Genomic DNA, 20,581 nt, shown 5'->3' with positions numbered 1-20,581 from the left:
TCACCGGAGTTCATTCATATCAGACAAACAACAGGCCCAGAGTGCCTTAATTTCTGGCACTTGACAGATGTGCTGAAAAGTGCTTATAGAGACAACCCAGGACATGCAGTGCAGACACCTGGAAAGGGCCTTGCTGTGGGTAAGAAATTACAGCCCATCACGGAGAAAAGAGCTGTCTACGACTTTTGCAAAGAGTCTAAAAATTAAACTGTCTATCATGAGCCAGCTTTGTCTCTTTTCCTTCCCTCCTCCCCGCAAAATTAACTTTCTGTCTTCCCTAGAAGCATTCTATACTAGAATAGGAAACACTGTTATCGAATCAACACGGTATCAGTAATATTTTACAGAAGTAAATCTTCTGGATTCATTGTGCCCAGGGCAGAAAGAACAAGGGCAAAGGACAGGTGTTGGGTAGGGTTTGTTTGTTTGTTTGTTTAAGCCAAGTAAAGCAACTGGGGAACACCAATCATCCCATCAACTCACTACCTGAGCTTACCTATCAAGAGCTTTCCTGGGTCCATCCAAGTCATGTTCATGTCTGTGTCCCTGGGCCCTGTTCACTGGGCCCACATGGCCCCTGCTTGCTTGTGTCTGTGCCTTGACACACCAGCTCTTGTGCATACGATCGGCTTCTCACCACCTTTCCACATCACCTGAGCCCCGAAGGAGACATCACAGTTGAATGGGTCCATGAGGGTCTAGCCTCTGGCAGCTGGCATTCAAATCGGGGTCTAGCAACTGGTGGTTGTATAACCTTGGACAAGTTGCTGAATCTCATTGCAGTTGCCATTTTTTCCATTGAAATGATAGGATTCCAAAAGTGATGACCTCAACAGATTGTGACAGGGATTATCTCAGACGCCAGTGTAAAGTGGTGAGCACAACTCCTGTATTCCAGAGATGTTACTTGTTGTTGTTACTGCCATGATGATGATGATGATGATGATGATGGCGGTGGTGATGGTGATGATGGTGATGAGGAAGCTCCCTGCAAGTTTACCCAAGCCTCTAGCCCTTTCTAGATTCTATTTTTCTTTAGAGTACCATCTCCACCAGAAGCCTGTAGGACCCCTATATGCAGGATATACCCCCCAGATCTGATTTGACTTCCCATCACCTGAAGCTCCTATGGCTTTTCTTACCCACAGCAGGCTGGAAGTGTTCCTTGAATCTACAAAGACACAACTACTAAGACAGAAACAAAGAGTATACTAAAAAGCAAAAAACAACACAAACTAAGTCTTCCTACAGCAAAAAGCAGGTTTTCAAAGATGCTATGATAAACCCCACACACTCAGGAGGGAACCATGACGTCTTCTGAATAAGGAAGCAGCTTTCCATAAAGACAGCTAAAAGTTTGGGAACTTCCCAGAAATGTTAATTCAAGACTCAGTATATGTGAAAAGAATTCTCAGCCTGTCTCTCTGGTCAACAGGAGCCCAGAGTCATCAAGGGATACAAACTCTCAGAATCAAACAATCCAACCACACCCAACTTCCATGTAGAAGTTCCATCGTCACCTTAGCTGAAAGTGCCAAAGACAGAGAAAATGAGAGGGGCTTCCTGGTGATGTTATCACCATTGACTCTGTACTTAACTCAATCCCCTACCATTTGAATACTGTTTTTGTGACCTCTGACCAAGTGGCTCCTCTAAAACATACATGCGTGTGCACACACGTACACACACACACACACACACACCGCTCCAGAGGCACTAATTTCCCAATCAAAAGACATGTGGTTTATTACAAGCTGTCTTTAAATAACACTTTGGGGGCGCCTGGGTGGCGCAGTCGGTTAAGCGTCCGACTTCAGCCAGGTCACGATCTCGCGGTCCGTGAGTTCGAGCCCCGCGTCAGGCTCTGGGCTGATGGCTCGGAGCCTGGAGCCTGTTTCCGATTCTGTGTCTCCCTCTCTCTCTGCCCCTCCCCCGTTCATGCTCTGTCTCTCTCTGTCCCAAAAATAAAAAAAAAAAAAAAAAAAAAAAAAAACGTTAAATAACACTTTGGTTAGGAAGTTAAAAAGTTTGCCTTTAGATTAAAACACTCCAACCAAGGGGCACCTGGGTGGCTCAGTTGGGTAAGTGTCTGACCGACTCTTGATTTCAGTTCAGGTCATGACCTCACGATTCATGAGATCGAGCCCCAACAGTCTCCATGCTGGGCATGAAGCCTGCTTGAGATTCTCTCTCTCTCTCTCTCTCTCTCTCTCTCTCTCTCTCTCTCTCTCTCTGCCCCTCCTCCACTCACACACATGCACATGCACTCTCTCTCAAAAACAAAACAAAACAAAAAACCCACTCCAACCATAAGTAAAACAGACCCCAAGATTTTTTTTTATGTATTAAACAATAAAACTTGAGCCTTCTAAAGAAACCAACTTTGTTTTAAAAAACATTGAAAATATATATTTTATTACAGTCTTCCATAAACACCTGAAGGTTTTAATGGATCAAAGCAAACAGATGATATTTTATATTAAACTCTTAATAAAATCCAGGAGAAAAAAAAATCTGATTTATGTGGTGACAAAATATTTTTCCTCTTTGTGTTACGTGTATTATAAATGTATCTGCTGCTTTCCTCATGTTATTATGGAGCCTGCATTAAATCTTGTGACCAAATGAATGAAATACATCAACTACCACTAACAAAACAAAAGGTTGAACTTATCTCCTTAGGAGATTCGAGGGTAGGAATCAGGATCTGAGGCTGAATACACTTCTATTCTCTGAGACTCACAGCACTGAATAACTCCTTTACTGCCTCCTATCCACCTCTGCCAACATGCAAATGTACCCCCTCCTATGTGTGTCTGCAGCCAGGGTATTTGTGGCATTTGTATCTAGACTTCAAAACAATCCATTGTTCACAAATCTAGGACACAGCCACAAATTTCTCACAATATCCCATACGAGCATTCATCTCCAAATTGTGTCTTACGGCACGTAAAATGTGAAATCTTTGAAGAGTGGGGATAAGTGATAAGAGCTTCTCCCTTTCAAAACCATGGCATAAACTAGCCAGACACACACTAGTTCCTTTATTTCTAGGGTTTATGGAAGATTTGAGTTAGAGCAGAAATGGAAAAAGTCTAATTTTAATACTCAAGTGTTAGGTAAAGCCTGAACCCTTCAATTCCCCCCCTGAAATTTACAAAAATCCAGTTTAGTTTCCGGTGGAAAAGCAATTATTAAAAGGCAAATAAAATAAGATTTCAAAGCTCTTGTAATGTGCTGGGCATTTCGGGATGTTTGCAGACAAAGATCTTTCTAATCATCACGAATTAACAAGATTTCTTTCATAAAATCAGAGGGATTTCTTTCAAGATGCAAAAATATTCTTCATGTGCTCTATGAAATCTTTAGAACAACCACGTAAGTTTCCAGAGGCACAAAGATACAATGGCTGGTCAACAGGAATAGCCTTCAAGCTAGAAGACTAGCTCAACCAAAAATTACATTACTGTTCCGTAACAAGGAGGAGCTTAAATATTTCCTCTGCTACAGAAAGGCCTGATGGCAATTCCCCAGGAGGCCATTAGCATCAGCAAGGAGTCTTGGACACTCAGCTCCCAACCTACACGGCAGCCTCAGGGATGAGCCTGGGCTCAGAGCAGGCTGCTTCGATCTCAATCCTGGCTCTACCACTCACTTGCTGTGTGGATTTGGGCAAGTTCCCTCCTTTCTCTAGAATGTGATTCTGCATCTGCAAATGTGAACAAGACTGACATCTTTCTCACTGTAATGTTGGGTGGGATCAAATGAGATAATCCTTTCTTAAGCTCTCAGCACAGTGCCCGGCACATAGGAAGTGAAATGTAAATGGCTTCAATAGCCACGGGGCAGGGTGAAGAGGTAAAAATAATCCTGCTATATCCACCAGTTATTTGGATGCTGGCCCATTTATTCTAGAAGTAGAAAGGCACAAAACACTATCTGGGGATTGAGTCATACGAGGTATCGCATCAGTAGTCAACGGACCTGCTAGAACCAGACGAGTGGTTGACAGAGCTATCTATATACGGCCTGAGTTTGGCAAAACAGGTTTATTCCAGAAGGAGATGGAGCAGGAAAATCCGTTTCTGGTCTTATTTTACTGTAAGTATATGGAAACAACTCGGCACAGCTCACGTAAGCCAGTCCCTCCTCTTTCCACGGTGTCAGGCAATTACTGGTTCCATAGGGCCAAGCAGTGCCCGTCATGATCTGGAATGGAGTTTTAATGCCATGGGCTGCTCACCTCCTCTTTCTCTGAGACTGCTCACTGTCTTCAGCAGGGGTTGGCAAAGCAGAAATGGAAACCCATTTGGTTCATACTTGGGAGACTGGTCAAATCAGCCATGAAATCGCGGTACTTACGAACATGAGGCGGGTAGGTATGTTGTCTGATTGCACCAAAGGATTTTTGTAGAGCCAGATCTCTTCTGGCTGGATGACTCTCTGGAATGGGTCCAAAAACTCTGTGAAACTGAAACAAAACAAAGAAAGATGTGTGAGCGCTCTCGTCTGTTGCCTGTATTTCCCGAGAAGGCCACTCCTTCACGCCCTCGGTGGAGAATCCAGCCTCTGGGGAAGGAGAAGGGGATGACAGGGTAAAATGGATCGAAAGAATTACCGAGACATGGTAGACACTGTACAACTTTCTGCCACCGAGGACCAATTCTGGGCATAAAAGAATAGTTGTAAAGACCCTAGGAAGTTGGGGCTCCAAAGTGAACTGAAAACCGAAGGGCAGAATGGGGGCTCAGAGTGGGGCGAGGCCAGGCGGGCAGCCGGCTCTGGGGAGGAAGTAGGCTGGAGAAGGAACAAAGGTTGAAGAGCCACCGGGGCAGCACCAGGGGGAAAACGTCGGGTTCTTCCCTCCCCTCCCTTACCCCGGACGGCGTGCTGACACCTCGCCACCAGTAGGGGGCAGAGTGAGCAAGAAAAGCTTCTGAGAGAAGACAGAAGGTTGGGCAGGAGGAAAGCAGAGAGAAAGGCAGGCAGGGAGGGAAAGCGGGGGGCAGTGAGGTGCATCCTGGGGCTGCTGCGAGGAAACCAGACCGCTTCCCCTCCTCACCTTGTCAGCCTCCCAAACCCTCCCACACCCTGGGAGCCCACAACACCCAGGCGGACGGAACCCAGTCATCACCGAGAGAAAGACGGGGAGCAAGGGGGCTGAGTCCGCGGGGATATGGTTTGCTTTGTCAGCTCGCGGCCATCAGGCCACCTCCGGACCCTCCGGACCCGGTCCTGTACCTGGTGAACTCAGTTCAGGATGGGGGTCCGACAGAGCCAGGCTGAGGCTGACTGTCTTTTCTGACCTAGTCTCAGAGTCTTGTGGTCTTATCTGGTTACACAAGAGTCTGAAAGTCAAGCCCGGGTTCCAGGGAGGGGCCTGGACTCCGCCTCTTGGCAGGGATGTGACAAGGTCCCGTCAGAAAGAAGCCAGTAAGATGACACAGGTGGCTTTAAAATAACAACCTGCCACCCACGGGCCGTCAGCAGTGTTAATGTGCCCACAGCCCCGCTCTCAGAGGCCCCAGAACCTTGATCCCCGTTTCTTCCCCACGCAGCCGGCACCGTCCCTCCTCACTTCGTTTGTCCCCCGCGTGTTATGACCATCATGGCGATTTTTTAAAGCCTGCAATCAGCCTTTTGCACAATTCCACACCCCACCCCGAGGAGCTGCAGCCAGAACACATCCATCAAGCAAATTATATTCCCTGGGAGCAGCAGAGCCTAGAGAGATAGATGTCCCTTCTCCAGCCACGCTCCAGCCACCAGTGCCTGCCCCTGAGATTCCAGACAGCAAGGCAGCTACGCAGAGGACCGTGGGTCTCAGAGGGCAAACGGGGGCAGAGGTGGGCGTGAGGCAGAACGGACAGGTCTGGAGACAAGACAGGGTGTTTCCAAGAAAGGGCAGCCCAGGCCCGGAAACCCCCTTCCATGAGCTCTCTGTAGGTGGTTTGGGAGCCAGGAAGTGGAAACCCGGTTTCTGCTGAGCAGGTCAAGCACGACCTCCAATTACCTGCCCACCAGGGCTCACTAGGCACTGGGACCCGCCCCCCCCTCCCCGCCCAGTGGCACTAGATCAGTGCTTCCCAAACATTAACGTGGCCAGGATCCACTTTGGGGTCTTGTGCTGACAGGAACAACCAGTCCTGGGTGGGGCCAGAGAGCTGGCATCCCCAGCAAGCTTCCAGGTGGTGCCACGCTGCCCACCTGTCAATCAAACCGCGATTTGCAAGGGGCCGAGGCACTGGCATCAAAGGGAGGGAGCCTATTAACAACGCAGAGTCCCGGGGCCTCACCCAGATCTACTGAATCAGGATCTTCATTTTCAGCAAGAGCCCCAGGGGATTCATGTGAGCACTAAGGGTGGACACACAGGCTCCCAGGGACGGAAAGCCGGTGCTTCCCAGCTTCAGCCATTTGAGAACCAAGGGGCACCTGCGGGGCCCAGCTGGTTAAGCGTCTGACTCTGGGTGTCGCCACAGGCCATGATCTCACGGTTCATGGGTTCGAGCCCTGTGTCCAGGCTCCATACTAACCATTAGGAGCCTGCTTGGGATTCTCTCTCTCCCTCTCTCTCTGCCCCTCCCCTGTCTCTCTCTCTCTCTCTCTCTCTCTCTCTCTCTCTCATTCAAAATAAGTAACGATTAAAAAAAAAAAAGAACCAAGTTGGCCAAGTTTTGCCTTATCCCCCCTTCCTCCCCTACTGTGACTTTCCTTGAGACTTGGTAAACTAAAAGCCTAGAAGAAACTTCATGTCACTGCTTAATTACAAAGTCAACATTCCCTCCGTCAACATCCGGTAAATGTCAACATAAACGCAATGAAAACAAAAGACCGCTATTAAATTCTTTGGTGCCACTGCCTCTGAGAGGAGCCCACCCTCCCTGTGAAGGCCCAGGGAGCGTCTGTCCCCTGTCCATCGCCTTGGTCTGTCCGTCCCCTGCAAGGCGGGGAAAGATGGAAGGGGAAACGGGGAGAGGGGTGAGCGACCCTCTCCATGACTGAGGAGTTGGGGGCTCTCACCCGTGTGTAACCTAAGTGCACATCGCACAGCCCCTAAAATCATCTCTAAGCACCGCTGCTGTCGTGGAAGCAGGTCAAAACGTTTTGATGCAGAAAGGATAGAGTTCCCACTAAAGGCAACCTAGCTTTTCTTTTGTGAAAACTGTACCTGCCCAGAGCCAGGTGACTTGGCTTGCTGTTGGATCTAGATCCGAGACAGGCTTCTTTAATTTCTCTGCTGCTCGAATCGCACAACTGTCTCAATCTAACCATATACCGATTTCTTCCTCGCAAAGGAGGAAGAGTGTTCTTGTTTTCTCCCGAAGTTTTCCGACGGTGCGGTTCGAAGAACTTGGAAAACATACACAGTGAAAATTCAGAGACATTATTCTAACTCTGTGCTGAGCAATTCTTTTTAATTCATGCATAAATCCTCCTGAGGCTGGGTTCCTATCCATACTCTCTTTCTCCATCTCTGTCTCTCTGTCTCCTCATGGCCAGTCCTGTTTTCACAGCCCAGCCCGACTCTTAAGCAGCATATGGTATCTGCTTATATAGGAAGGGTGCAGTAGGGGAGAGGCAGTGGACCATCATCACCTTTGCCTCCTGCTTATTCATTCAACAATCACGTACTGAGTGCCTGCGATGTGCCAGGCACTGCCCTATGAACCCTGGGGAATAAAACACACGTGGTCCCCCTCTTGCGGAGATTACAGTCAAGGGACCGTGAAGTGCCAACTGACTGGGGAATGAGACGTCAAGGTCTTCAGTTACAGGTGTCAGAGCTGTCTACACAGATCACCAGCCCACTCTGCTTTCAGGAGATGTCAGGTTAGGAGTGTTCCAGTAGGTGGACCCATGAGATGGCCTCTAATCTAGGGCTGCTTATGAGGATCCTAACCCCCGGAAATGTCACAGGGTGTGGACCTATCACTGTCCACATGCTGAATGGGGCAACATTCAGAATTAGGAACCCAGAAGAATGGCCCATCTTGACATCACACTAGCAAGGAACAGTGAAGCCTCTGTCCCCGATGCTTCTTCTAACTCAAAGCCAAGTTCTCAAAGCTCCGCAATCTCCCCCCTTTAATCATATCACATACGTTGATGGCATAACTTTTTCAAAATAGGTTAACACTTCAGTCACATACTAGACACAAATTTCTACCTCCTTTTCCCACAACCAAAAATAACACAAGATTGTACTGAAATATGAACCTAACCAGACCATTAAACTTGGTTCAAATCCCTGCTTTGGCATTTGCCAGCTGAGGGGCTTGAGAAAACCTCTCTGAGACTTCGTATCTTTCCCCCCACCCTACCCCCAGGATGGCTACACCTTCCAGGGCAGTAATAATACTGCAATCATCAGCAGTAAGAAAAGTTAGGGTCTGGCAAGTGTCTAGGGCACTGAAGGCCTCCATCAAAGGTGGCTGCTGTTCCTCCAATGTGAACATCAACACTGCTGAGGACACAAAGTGGGTCTGAGAAGGACTCCCCACCCCCATTCTCCCCAACCTTGGGGCAGGGAGGTTGCATGCCGGGGGAAGAGGGTCAGACAGACAACGATGACAACTGTCACTCATCATCTGACCATTCTGTGAGTGACAATGGCCCAGGAAGTCCCTTTTGAACCTTGCAGTGTGATAAAGAAGTTTTCCAGGCAAGAGCAAAAAGTAAAGCCTGTTCCTTAACTGAACTATTGACTTTTCCCACAGGTGGGCATCTCCCATGAGAGAGGGAAAACACTTACAAATGGGCACTGGATGCGGTCAGTAGACAGGCAAGTCGCTCCAGGCCCGGCAGGGAGGAGGTGTGTCAGACTTACTGTTAGTCCTAGGGCAAAGGGTGGGATGAGGCCACGGACAGAATGTACTGATGAATTATCTCTGTGAGCCAGCAAGCCCGTGACCTGTCTCTGAACATACAGCCTTCTCCTGAGTTCGGTGGTTGGCCATCCCAAAGACAAGAGTAACAAATTTCATAATAACTGGTTATTACATTTGGAGCCATCTTGTGCCATGCCCTTGACCTGGTGCTTTCCAACATTATTTCATTTAATTTTCATAAGAGCCTATGAGATAGAAATTGCTGTTATTCCCATTTTATAGACAAGAACACTGAGGCTACAAGACAAAAGGTCTCTTGCCTAAGTTGTCACAGCTCTATGTGCCTTGGAATGTCCACTAATGCACGTCCTCCTCAGCACATAGTCTGGAACTTTAAGGAAAGAACATGCAAATACACACACACACACACACACACACACACACACACACACACTGCCCACCAGTGTAGTGGCAACTGAAATTATTTGAATAAGAGACACAATTTTCCACAATTAGAAATATAACCTTGCTCTTGGGAAATGCAACATGTTGATCTCAGTTCTCACTGTGAAGGCTGAAATCAGATTCTTGCAGAGGGCAGTCGGATGTTTGTTGTGAAGGAGGGAAGGGAAGAAACAATGCACAGAGAAGGAGGTGGCAAGAGAAGTGAAGACCCCAAGAAGTTGCCCCCACCATCCCCCTCCTCCCCGCCCCCCAGAGAAGCAGGTGCCGTGCAGCAAAGCTGTCGGCCGCTCACCTGCACTGTATCCAGGAGACCAGCCCTGGACCAGATGAGGAACGGCTCCCATGGCCCCCACCCCATCCTGGGGATGGCCCCTCTTCTCTGCAGCAAGCTTCACAAAGGATGGGAAGGCAGGCTTAGCGAGGGTGGCCGCGCCCCGGGGGCCGAGGCACAGGCACAGGCGGGCTCCACTCCTCCTCCCCCGGTTCCAGCCCTCATGCCCTCCCAACTCTGTGGGCACTGACTCCGGAGGGACAGCCTGGGTTGGATTTGCACTCACCCTCACTGACTGTGTGACCTTGGGCAAGACGCTTCCCTTCCTGGGCCTTGATTTCCTCAGCTGCAAACTACTGCTGATGATGACACCTACACACCTCCGTCAGAGGGCTGGTGTGAATATTAAGGTGATGGTGTGAAGTTCTTAGAAGGGCACCTGCGAATAGCACGCGTTCTGTACGTGTGTTACCGTGCTGCAGCCGAAAGCCTCAAATTACAGCCTAACACTGGGTCCTGCCCTCGCGTCTGAAACCACACGGGCTTCGACCAGCCTGACCACAAGCTCCCTTCCCTGCTCTGCCCCCTCAGGGGAGGTCCCCCGGCCGAACAACCCTCTTTATCAAGGGGCCAGGTGAAACTATTGCTTATTATCCCTGAGTATGGGGTTTTGGTCCCCTACCAGCCCACAAACAGGCCGATCACATCCTCCTGTAGGAACCAGGGCCACCCCTCCCTCTTGGAACTACACAGCCTGCCTCCCACAGGCCCTGCTGGCTGGCAGTCTCCTCCTCCCCTGCTGTGCGCATATGTGACTAATAAACTTCCATCCATCTCTCTGTCCCAACCTCCATGTATGGCCACCCCGTGGCCCCTAGGGAAGGAATCCCTCCTCACCAAGGGTGTGAAGATAGGACGATCAGAGCATATACTCCTTGGCCAGGCCCTCTGTACATGATGGGGTGGGACAGGGGTGGAAACATCTGGGCCGAGCCTGGAAATGTCTTCGATCTATCCAGCTCCAGGAAGGAAGAGAAAGGACCAGGGGTGGGCAGTGTGGATAAAACAAAGCTGCCAACCCAAAGACTACCTGCTCACACTGGCTCTTCTTCAGCATTTATAAAAACGGCCCTGGAGGTGCCTGGGTGGCTCAGTTGGTTAAGCGTCTGACTTCAGCTCAGGTCACGATCTCCCGGTTCGTGGGTTCAAGCCCCACATCGGGCTCCGGGCTGACAGCTCAGAGCCTGGAGCCTGCTTTGGATTCTGTGCCTCCCTCTCTTTCTGTCCCTCCCCTGCTCATGCTCTGTCTCTCTCTGTCTCTCAAAAATAAATAAAACGTCAACAAAAAATTTAAAAAAAGAAAAAGAACAGCCCCAATCTGCCTCCCCTATACCTGTGGTCACCAATACTGGGACCACAGACACACATGGACCTCTGACACACGCTCCATGAAGTACACGACACCTCCAACCACGGATGGACCCATGGATGTTTGGTCTTCCCAAACATGTATACTCTGAACTTAATCAAGCCTTTGGATCCAACTTCTAGCTTATAGGAAACACAGGGGCAGAGGAATAAGTCAAATGCCCTCCAGCAACGAATTAGACAAGTCTAGGAATAAAGCTAGATGGAATGTTCCAGATTACAAGACTCTGAAGAGACAAGACAACCAAATGTAACATGCATTTGACTGGATCTTGGGTCAAAAAAATTAAAAAGCCATTAAAAAGAAACTTTGAGGATGAGCAGGGCAGTACAGGGACTGGAACGGACTAGATATCAGGTGATAATAAGGTACTAATTTCCTTCAGTGTGGTAAGAACATGGATATGTAGAAGAATGCCTTATTTTTTGGAGAAGCATTTAGGGAGCTTAGGATAATCACCAGCAATTTACTCTCAAATAGTTCAGAAAATTATACATAAAGCATATAAATACAGAAATAAAGCAAATAAGTTAAAATGTTAATTGCTAAATCTAGGCAGAGTATATGGGGGAATCATTTTGCTGTTTCTACTTTTCCACATATTTGAAAATGTCCAGGATGAGATGTTGGTATAGAGAGGCCCAGGAGCAGGAGCCCCTAAAGTGGGGGAACTAGGACAGAAGGTAATGTTGGCCATGAAAGTAAAGTGTTGGCAGCCACAGCTGTGGAGTTGAAAAGGCTATGTTCTACCCTTGCCACTTACAAGCTGTGTGACCCTGGGCAAGTTACGCCTCCTCTCTGAGCCCTGGTTGCCTTGTCCACGGGTGGAGATAACCACACAAACTACCTTCAGGGCCGTGGTGAGGAATGGATGGGGAGGAAACGCATAATGGACTCAGCACAGAGCAGGCTGTGCGACGCTCAGTAGATGCCCCCTCCCCATCAGGCAGCTCCTGCAGCCAACGGCATATTCAAACCACCGCACAGAAAAAGCAGGACACACCCAATGGTCCTGCTGGACCCATTTTGAATTGTTGAAGCACCCAACAATTAATACCAATGCCATTAATACTACTATTCACTGAAAAATCACAAATTAAAAAAAAAAAATCCTAAGAATATGCATCCCACAAAACAACATGGGGACCTTATCTAGATCCTGATTCAAAGAAATTAGGTGTTCATTTGATTGGGGTTTTCAAGTGGTGTTGTGCTCTTGTGGGGGGGGGGGGCTGGTTCAGTTTTTTGTTTCATTGTTTTTGTTTTTCTTCAGTTCTCATCGGTTAAAGTTTTTGAAGTATTGGCATATGAAATGATGTTATGACTGGGCTTTGCTTTAAAATACTCCATCAATAGGGGCGCCTGGGTGGCTCAGTTGGTTAAGCACCCAACTCTTGATTTTGTCTCAGATCACGATCTCATGGTTTGTGAGTTTGAGCCCTGCATTGGGCTCCACACTAATGGCGTGGAGCCTGCTTGGGATTCTCCCTCTCCCCCTCTCTCTGCCCCTCTCCACTTGTATGCTCGCTTGCTCTCTCTCTCTCTCAAAATAAATAAATAGGGGCACCTGGGTGGCTGAGTCGGTTAAGCATCCAACTTGGCTCAGGTCATGATCTCACGGTTTGTGGGTCTGAGCCCGCGTCGGTCTCTGTGCTGACAGCTCAGAGCGTGGAGCCTGTTTCGGATTCTGTGTCTCCCTCTCTCTCTGCCCCTCCTCCACTTGCACTCTGTGTCTTTCAAGAAGGAATAAATGTAAGTAAGTAAATGTAAATAAATAAATAAATAAATAAATAAATAGTAAGGAAAAATACTCCACCAGTAAAGGGGGAGAGGGGACCAGATGAAATCAAAGTCCTGATAACTGGTGGAGGGTTTGTGACAATTTCCACAACACGAAGTCCGTTTGTTTGTTTGTTTTTAAATGATTTTGCTCACTGGCCAGAAAGATACTCCAAAATTAAGTGTTTTCTCAGCCAAAGCAACTGATGCTCTTGGAAAGTATTATTTCAGTCAAGTGTACAGACAGAAAGAGGAATGAATAAAAGTCAGCAAGAAGAAAGGAGAGACAAGGGAAGAGGTCAGCTGACTCACAGAAGGAGTTCCCTTCCAAAACCTGCACACCTAGACCTCTCTGAAGACCCTCAGGTCAAGACCCCGAGGTCGCCTCAGAGCCTGAGGCGATGAGGAGTCCTCTCCCGGGCTCAGATGCTGCCCAGACTGGACGCCTCGGAAAGCAAGTGCTTCATAACTAAGGCGGTGACATGTGGGTGACAGTGAGCCGTGGGGGACAGGTGACTATGGGCAGAGCCAGGCAGCTGAGAAACCTATGGAATCTGCCTCCCACTGGCTGTCAGGCCTCCCAGAGCTCAGAGCCCAGGCCCAGGCTCAGAAAAGCTCTCCCAGTAGGGCCGGCAACGCAGAGCCCTCTGGGCCAGACACATCTCCCAGCAGAAAACGTTGCAGGGACCACCAGACTGTCTCTGAGCCACAAGCAAACAAAAACCACTCCAAAGGAAAAAAAAAAAAATGTAGTGAAAGGGGACGAGGGAGGAAAGTTCGTATCTCTTTGCTAACAGACCTCAGTCTCCAATTAATCTTTGGCTCTAGAATGCCCAGGGAACCATTCATTCCTGGATTAAATAAGTCTTTAGGAATTTAGCCACAGCTGAAAGCACTCTGGAACATTCTACGTACCCACACCTGGAATATGTGGTATGTGGCCACACCAGGCCACATAAAGACCCCAGAATACACCACTGAGCAGAGTCCTGGGGCAGCACAGAATGCCACTCAATGCTTAGGACAAAACACAGTGAAGACAGAACTTAATTTGAAGAGGTTTCTGAGCTATAATTTTAATTAAAACACATCAGCCAGAGAGAGCACTTGTTCCCAAATGGGGCCCTCAAGTGTCTTCGAGATCTTGCTCCCTTACAGCCTCATCTGAATTTCCCTGGTGGCAGTTAGCAGGGGTCCAGCTAGCAACAGGCCCTTCTTCCCCGAGTCCTTGGCAGATATCAGCAAAGCCCTGACCTGAACGAAGCCCCTGATCATTTTCTCCATGACTTATTTTTCCATGTTCTAGAATGATCTTCAGTTGGGCTGGTAGGTGAGAGGAGGCAGATTCCTGAGACTGCACAGCCACAGATCAGAAGGCCCAGGGCCAGGGACGGCCATGATCAGACAAGAGGCTGATGGGCAGGGGCCAGGTCAGGGCTGAGAGCATGTGGATGTGAGACAAGACACTGGGGTACATCTCCCCTTGGCATGAAAACCTGCTCAGCAGCCAAGGTCTGGAGGAGGCAGAAGTTTCCCCCCTTCTACCCTGAGGAATGGCCAGGCCTGTGGTTTTCAAGCAGATCAAGAACCCTCATTTTTGCCCCCAAAGTTTTTTGCTGTCGGCATCACCTGCACTACAAGCCCTCAACCCCTTAATGCAAAGTCAAGTTGGGACACAGTCCCATGGACCCGGGTTAGGCCGTGCGTAACTGCAGGCTCCCTGGGCCGGTTTCCATGGCCCCAGTGACAGCCAGCTCCCGAGTGAAGGACCCAGCAATGGCTGCCTGTTGGTACGACTAGGCTCTGTGGCTGGGATCCATCTGCTGACTTGAAATCTTCCTAGGAAAAGAATCAAGGATAAGCCAGGTCATACCACCACGGCCGCAAAGACACAGTGATGATCTCAAGGCTGAATGCAAGGGCTACAACCAAACACCAGCTCCAAATGGGCACCAGGGACTTTTGTCTGCTTTCGATCGGAGCCGTAGCCCCAGGGCTTAGAGCAGTGCCTGGCATGAAGTAAGTGTTCAATAAATACCTACTGCACCAAGACTAAACAAATCCACGGCCGCTATTTCAACAAAGATGGGATCTTCTGCCACATGGAATCTTCAGTCGGCGGCTGGCAGCTGGCCGCCCTTGGACTGAAAGCAGCTTCTTGCTACTACATTTGCTTTGGGCTGCTCGGTGTTTTGTGTTTTTTGGCTGTTGTTTTTTTTTTTTTTTTTAATGTATAATTCATGGCCAATGTTTAAAAACCAGGAGCTCTTACTGCACAATCCGCATCTCTGGGTTCCGTTGAAGAATTTGGTCTGGAAACCTCAGGCCCACATCCCGCCAGGGCAGCAAACTGATGAAGGAGCGAGGAAAGGGCCGCCCGCCTGGGAGGGACAAGTCCTCCCTCGGGTCCGGCCACACCCGTTGTGTTTGTGAATCCCCCGGTTAGACCGTACAATATGACACATGCTCTTCTCTGTGGCTGCTGCAGCCTGGCTGCTGGCTGGCCCAGGAGTGGGGGGCACTTAACAGTCTCCAGGACCCCCCCCCCCCAGTCTACGAGGCCAGCGCCCCCAGTGGACGAGTGCACCTCTCTCTTCTCAGGGAGCATGGCTTTGCAGACAGCTCGTCTGCTGCCTGGTTTGTTAGGACGCATCGGCCCACAGCACTTGGGTGCTCCCCTCCAGCAGCACTGGCGGCACCTACCCACCCCTGCAAACCTTGCTCTCAACTCTGTCCCAAGTGACAAGAGACCCCCCAGCCCCGAGGCACTGCTGAGAACTGGGTTTGATGCGTCCCCGGTCATCTCAATGGCTCCTTAGTAACACAGTAAATGAGATGCCATCTTCAGAGACATCCAGAAGGAAGAGAAGGGGAGAGGAAGAGAAGTGGGGAGAGAGGAAGCAGAGTGAGGGAAGATGGGTCAGCTGATCGCTTTCTGAGTGCTTCCTATAGGCCAGGAGCCTGCTAGGCACATGTTACAGCTTCCCTCAATCACTCCTCACAACGAAAAGGTAGGCACTGCCGTCCCCAATGTCCAGGGAGGGAAACTGAGGCTCAGAGGGTGTTGTGTTTTTGTTTTTGTTTTTGTTTTTGACCTGCCCAAATTCACTCAGCAGGACAAACAGCAAAACTGAAGCTCAAACCCAGGTCTTCTAACCATAACCCTGGGCTATTTCCACAGCCCCTGTTTCTGGGAGGGTGGGCAAGGGTACACTGAAGTGACAGCAAAACCACGGGTGGGCTGCAGACAACTCCACTCGGTACAGGCAGCGGTGGGAGGATCTGGGGTCTGCCCGGGTAGTACAGGGATGCAGGCTGGTACTGGACAGCAGCTCACTGGACCAGAGCCAGCTAGCGGCCACTGATTACCTTGTGACCACAGGAAAATCGCTCCTTCAGTGTTGTTACTTCTTGATCAGTATAATGCAAATTCATTCGCTGTCTCATTCATTCACCTGCAGTAGAGCAAGGCAGTAAAATGACCTTGGCCCAATCACTTTACTTCTGTGTGCCTGTTTCTCATCTGTAAAAGGATTACTATCCATGAGATAACTGGCACATAGTAAGCAAGCCTGATAAATGCTCAGTTTTTCTCCTCATTCATTCATTCATGCAGTCATGTGTTCAACAAGCACTGACATCCGCCAACACCCTACTCAAAAGGGGCTAGTGTTGATCCTGGGCTCCTGGGGCACCGTCTTCCTGCTCTCTGATCCCTCTCCTTGCTCACTTTGTCTTTGTTAAGCTCCTCTCCCTCCCTCCAGACCCTTCATAAATAATGTTGGGGGGTGCCTGGGTGGCTCAGGTCATGATCTCACGGTTCGTGAGTTCAAGCCCCACGTCGGGCTCTGTGCTGACAGCTCGGAGCCTGGAGCTTGTTTCAGATTCTGTGTCTCCCTCTCTCTCTCTGCCCCTTCCCCCTTCATGCTCTGTCTCTCTCTGTCTCTCAAAAATGAATAAACATTAAAAAAAACTTTTTTTTTTTTAAATAATGTTGGCCCAAGAGCCCATCCTACGACTGGGGCTGAAACAGTGGGGACCACATTGTGTTCTCAGGGCCCCATCAGCCCAACTTCCGGCCTTTCCAGATTGACATCCCCATCCCTAATACCTACATGCCCGTGTTCATTTCAAGCGTTATTCACCATACGCATGATACAGGAACAACCCTAAGTGTCCATCAGTGGATGAATGGATAATGAAGAGGTGCTGTATACATACAATGTAATATTATTCAGCCGTAAGAAAGAAGGACATCTGCCATTTGTGACAATATGGATAGACCTTGAGGACATTCTGCTAAATGAAGTCAGACAGAAAGAGACAGATACTGTATGATCTCACTTCTATGTGGAATCTAAACAAGCAAACCCATAGAAACAGAGACTAGAATGGTGGCCAGCATGGGCTGCAGGTGGAAAGGAGGAGAAATGGGGAGATAGTGGTCAAAGTGTAGCAACTTCCAGCTATAAGATGAGTAAGCTCCAGAGACGGAATGTATATATGGCATGGTGACTACAGTTAGTAACACTGTATCCTACACTTGAAGTTTTCCAAAACAGACCTTCAATGTTCCTACCACAAAAAAAGATACATTAACTCTGTGACACCCTGCAGGTGTTAGCTGATGCTACAGTGATAATCATTTCTCAGTATATAAGTGCATCAGATCAACATATTATATACCTTAAATTTACACAATGTTTTTTTTAAATTTTTTTTTAACGTTTATTTAGTTTTGAGACAGAGAGAGACAGAGCATGAACAGGGGAGGGTCAGAGAGAGAGGGAGACACAGAATCCGAAACAGGCTCCAGGCTCTGAGCTGTCAGCACAGAGCCCGACGCGGGGCTCGAACCCACAAACCGCGAGATCATGACCTGAGCCGAAGTCGGACGCCTAACTGACTGAGCCACCCAGGCGCCCCTAAATTTACACAATGTTATATGTCAGTTATGTCCCAATAGAGCTGGGGGAAAAAAAAAAAAAACACAACTGGGTATAAAGATCAAGTAATACTGGTAAAAGGAGGCTAACAGGATGCTGCTAAAGAAGTCAATTGTTGCTTCTCTGCCTTAAATGATTCCCCAGAGCCCTTTAACTTGTGATTTTATAAGTGGTATCGCGTCTCCAAATGAATCCGTACCCAGTGCGACTGGCAACATTACCAATCAGAATGACCCCCTTGCAGAATACTAAAGGTGCCTCTCAATCGCCATCTACACAATCAGCAGCAGGGACGGTACCTTCTCCCCTGTAGACACAATAGCTTTGTTTAAAAACGTAACAGTGAACCCCCCCGGCTGTCTCTAAAATATAACAAAGCAGAAGCAGAAGGGTTATACTTGCCACCCTCAACCTGTCAGGCAGCCAGCTGGACTTATCAGAGAGGCTTCCCCCGATTCTGCAGTCATTACGGGAAGGTCTTAATTGGCTTTCGCGATTTTGCACAGCACTGCGAATTTGGATAATCGAGTTTGGAAAAAAAGTGTAATCAAGCTGATTTATCCACAATTATCTCCCCCTATTATCCTCCTTGTTACCCCATTCTGCAATTACTTGCATGGAAAATTTTTATGTAATAGAGACATGCAGGCAAAGGCAGCGGATCCCCTGAATCCCGCAGTGAGCGAGGGGCTCAGCTCTTCCCAAGCACCCTGGGCGCCTCCAGGAGGCGGCCCCAGGCAGGCTGACCTCAAGGCAGGTAGTGTAAATGAGGCGCTAATGCCCAAAGAGCCTCTGCTCCAAAGCTAGTGTTCCTTGAACCCTAACTTGGAAACTCACACTTACCACCCTCTGAGAGAGGACTGGCTCCCTGTCAGGTCAACCAGTGGACGCGGCTGACCACCACCAGGCGCATTCCAAAGCAAGTCCAAATTCAACAGTGGAAAACGCAGCCATTGAGGGTTGCTACCGGCTCTGACACTTGAATGGCGACCCCCCTCCCTATATCAATAGTAAGTTGAAACAGTATCGTACCATCTGGCATTCTCGAGCCACATGTTGTTCTGGACACTCTCCATGCACCACGTACCTCTTCTACTTCACAAACCCTACGGAGTATTACTGGCATTACGACCATTTTACAGATGGTCGAACTGAGGCCCTCAGAGGCCGCATAGTAACAGCGTAGCCAGATCCCAGAGCCTTCCGAGCCTGTGCTCTGTGCTCATACTCACTGAGGGGTCCCGACTCAACAAAGAGCAGGTGGAGACAGAGAGGTTTATCTTCACATCGAAGGATCAGCTGATCTTTTACAGGGGGATTTGGGAAGAAACAGGAAAACTTTAAAGAAACGGAAAGGAAGCCACCCACAGATGCAGGCTGGGGGGGGGGGGTGCATCTTGATTTGAGGCCGTTGGCAGTGCCTGTAGGAAAGTCCACGGGTGGAGGTCCCGGTCTCAACTGGGCCACCACTTGCCTCATGACTTTGCAGATGGCACCTGTGTCTCTGACCCTCAGTTTCTCCATTTGTAAAATGCGTGGATCAGCCCTACGCAATACCAGTGACTTGTAGGGTTTGAAGGGCTTCTAATGTGAGAACAGAGCAGGGCCAAGAATGCCCTGGGACCGCGCTTCTCAATCCTAGCTGCACAGCACACTCACTCGAGACACTTTTAAAAATATCACTGCCCTTGCCCTGCCCCGGACCAAACAAGTGTGGATCCCTGGGCGTCCCGGGTGCGGTACTCCTGCTCTGGGGTCAACAGGACACTTCTCTTTCCGCTTCTGTTCTTTTCTCTTTTATGTGGATTTTCCCTTTGATTTGTATCTTTACCTCTCTTATTCCTTTCCCTGATGAATGAATCAAAAGTGGTCCTTTTTAAAATGCGACAAGGAACCCATAGCATCTGGCATCGAAAAACATGTGCTTGTTTTGTTTTCTGCCCACGAGTCCTACTTCACAGGGACTCCCCTCCAAAGGCCTCGCCAGTTGTGGGCAAGGCCGGTGGCCAGCACTCCGTGTCTGTGCCGCCTGGCCTCGGCCGAGATTAGCCTGGGCTGGCCGCAGGTCCCTCAGCCTTGGACGCCACTCCCAATGGGCAGCATGAAGAACCATTTGGATTTGGAAAGAGGGAGACGATACCACTCCAGCCCTGAACTTGGAAGCGCCAGTCCTGAGCAGGTGCAAAGAGTTTAATACATGTCTGTTGAGCCTGAAGCAGTGCCAGATGCAGGGATCCAGCCAGAGTGAACAAGGCACAGCCCGTGTCCCAGGGAGCCCAGCGTGGCTGGTGGGAGGGAGGCGGGGAGAGGGGGAGGCACAAGCCTAAAAACCCGCTGTATTAATTTCCTATTGCTGTCGTAACAAACGGCTAGTGGCTTTAGCAACACTAGTTCCAGAGGTCAAAGGTCTGATGCACATTTCACCGGGCTCAGATCAAAGTGTAGCAAAGCTACATTCCCTTCTAGAACCTCTGGGAGAGAATCCGTCCTTGCCTTTTCCAGCTTCTAGAGGTGTCCCTCATTCTTTGACTCGTGACCCCCTTCAATTTCACAGCCGGCAAGAGTAAGTCTGGATCTGTCCACCCTGCATCTCTCTGGCCCCCTCTCCTGCCTCCCCTTCCTCCACTTTCAGAGCGAGTTCAAAGACTCCCGTGATTCCACTGATCCCACCCAGATAATCCGGGATAACCTCCCCGATGAGCAACCTTAGTTACCTCTGGGACCTTAAACCCCCTTGCGACACAAGGCGACACGTCCACAGATCCCAGGGATCCGGATGCGGACGTCCCTGCGGGACATCATTCTGCCGCACGCTGACCGCTTACGGTGACTGGCTGTGAGGACACGCTGTTAGGTGAAG

The 20,581-nt window shown here is 49.2% G+C and overlaps 1 protein-coding gene across 1 annotated transcript in view; it reads right to left on the bottom strand.

Moving 5' to 3' along the window:
• The window catches only part of PLPP4 (phospholipid phosphatase 4), a 125,931-nt gene that overhangs the window by 76,010 nt on the left and 29,340 nt on the right, over positions 1-20,581 (bottom strand). Inside the window, exon 2 of the mRNA XM_042908997.1 lies at positions 4,363-4,471. Coding sequence (XP_042764931.1) covers positions 4,363-4,471 — 109 coding nt within the window. The remainder of the gene's footprint in view (positions 1-4,362; positions 4,472-20,581) is intronic.

Source organism: Panthera leo, chromosome D2 (assembly GCF_018350215.1).
Source record: "Panthera leo isolate Ple1 chromosome D2, P.leo_Ple1_pat1.1, whole genome shotgun sequence".
Lineage (NCBI taxonomy): Eukaryota > Metazoa > Chordata > Mammalia > Carnivora > Felidae > Panthera > Panthera leo.
The sequence above is the reverse complement of the archived record's forward strand: the minus strand, read 5'-3'. Positions and strand labels throughout refer to the sequence as shown.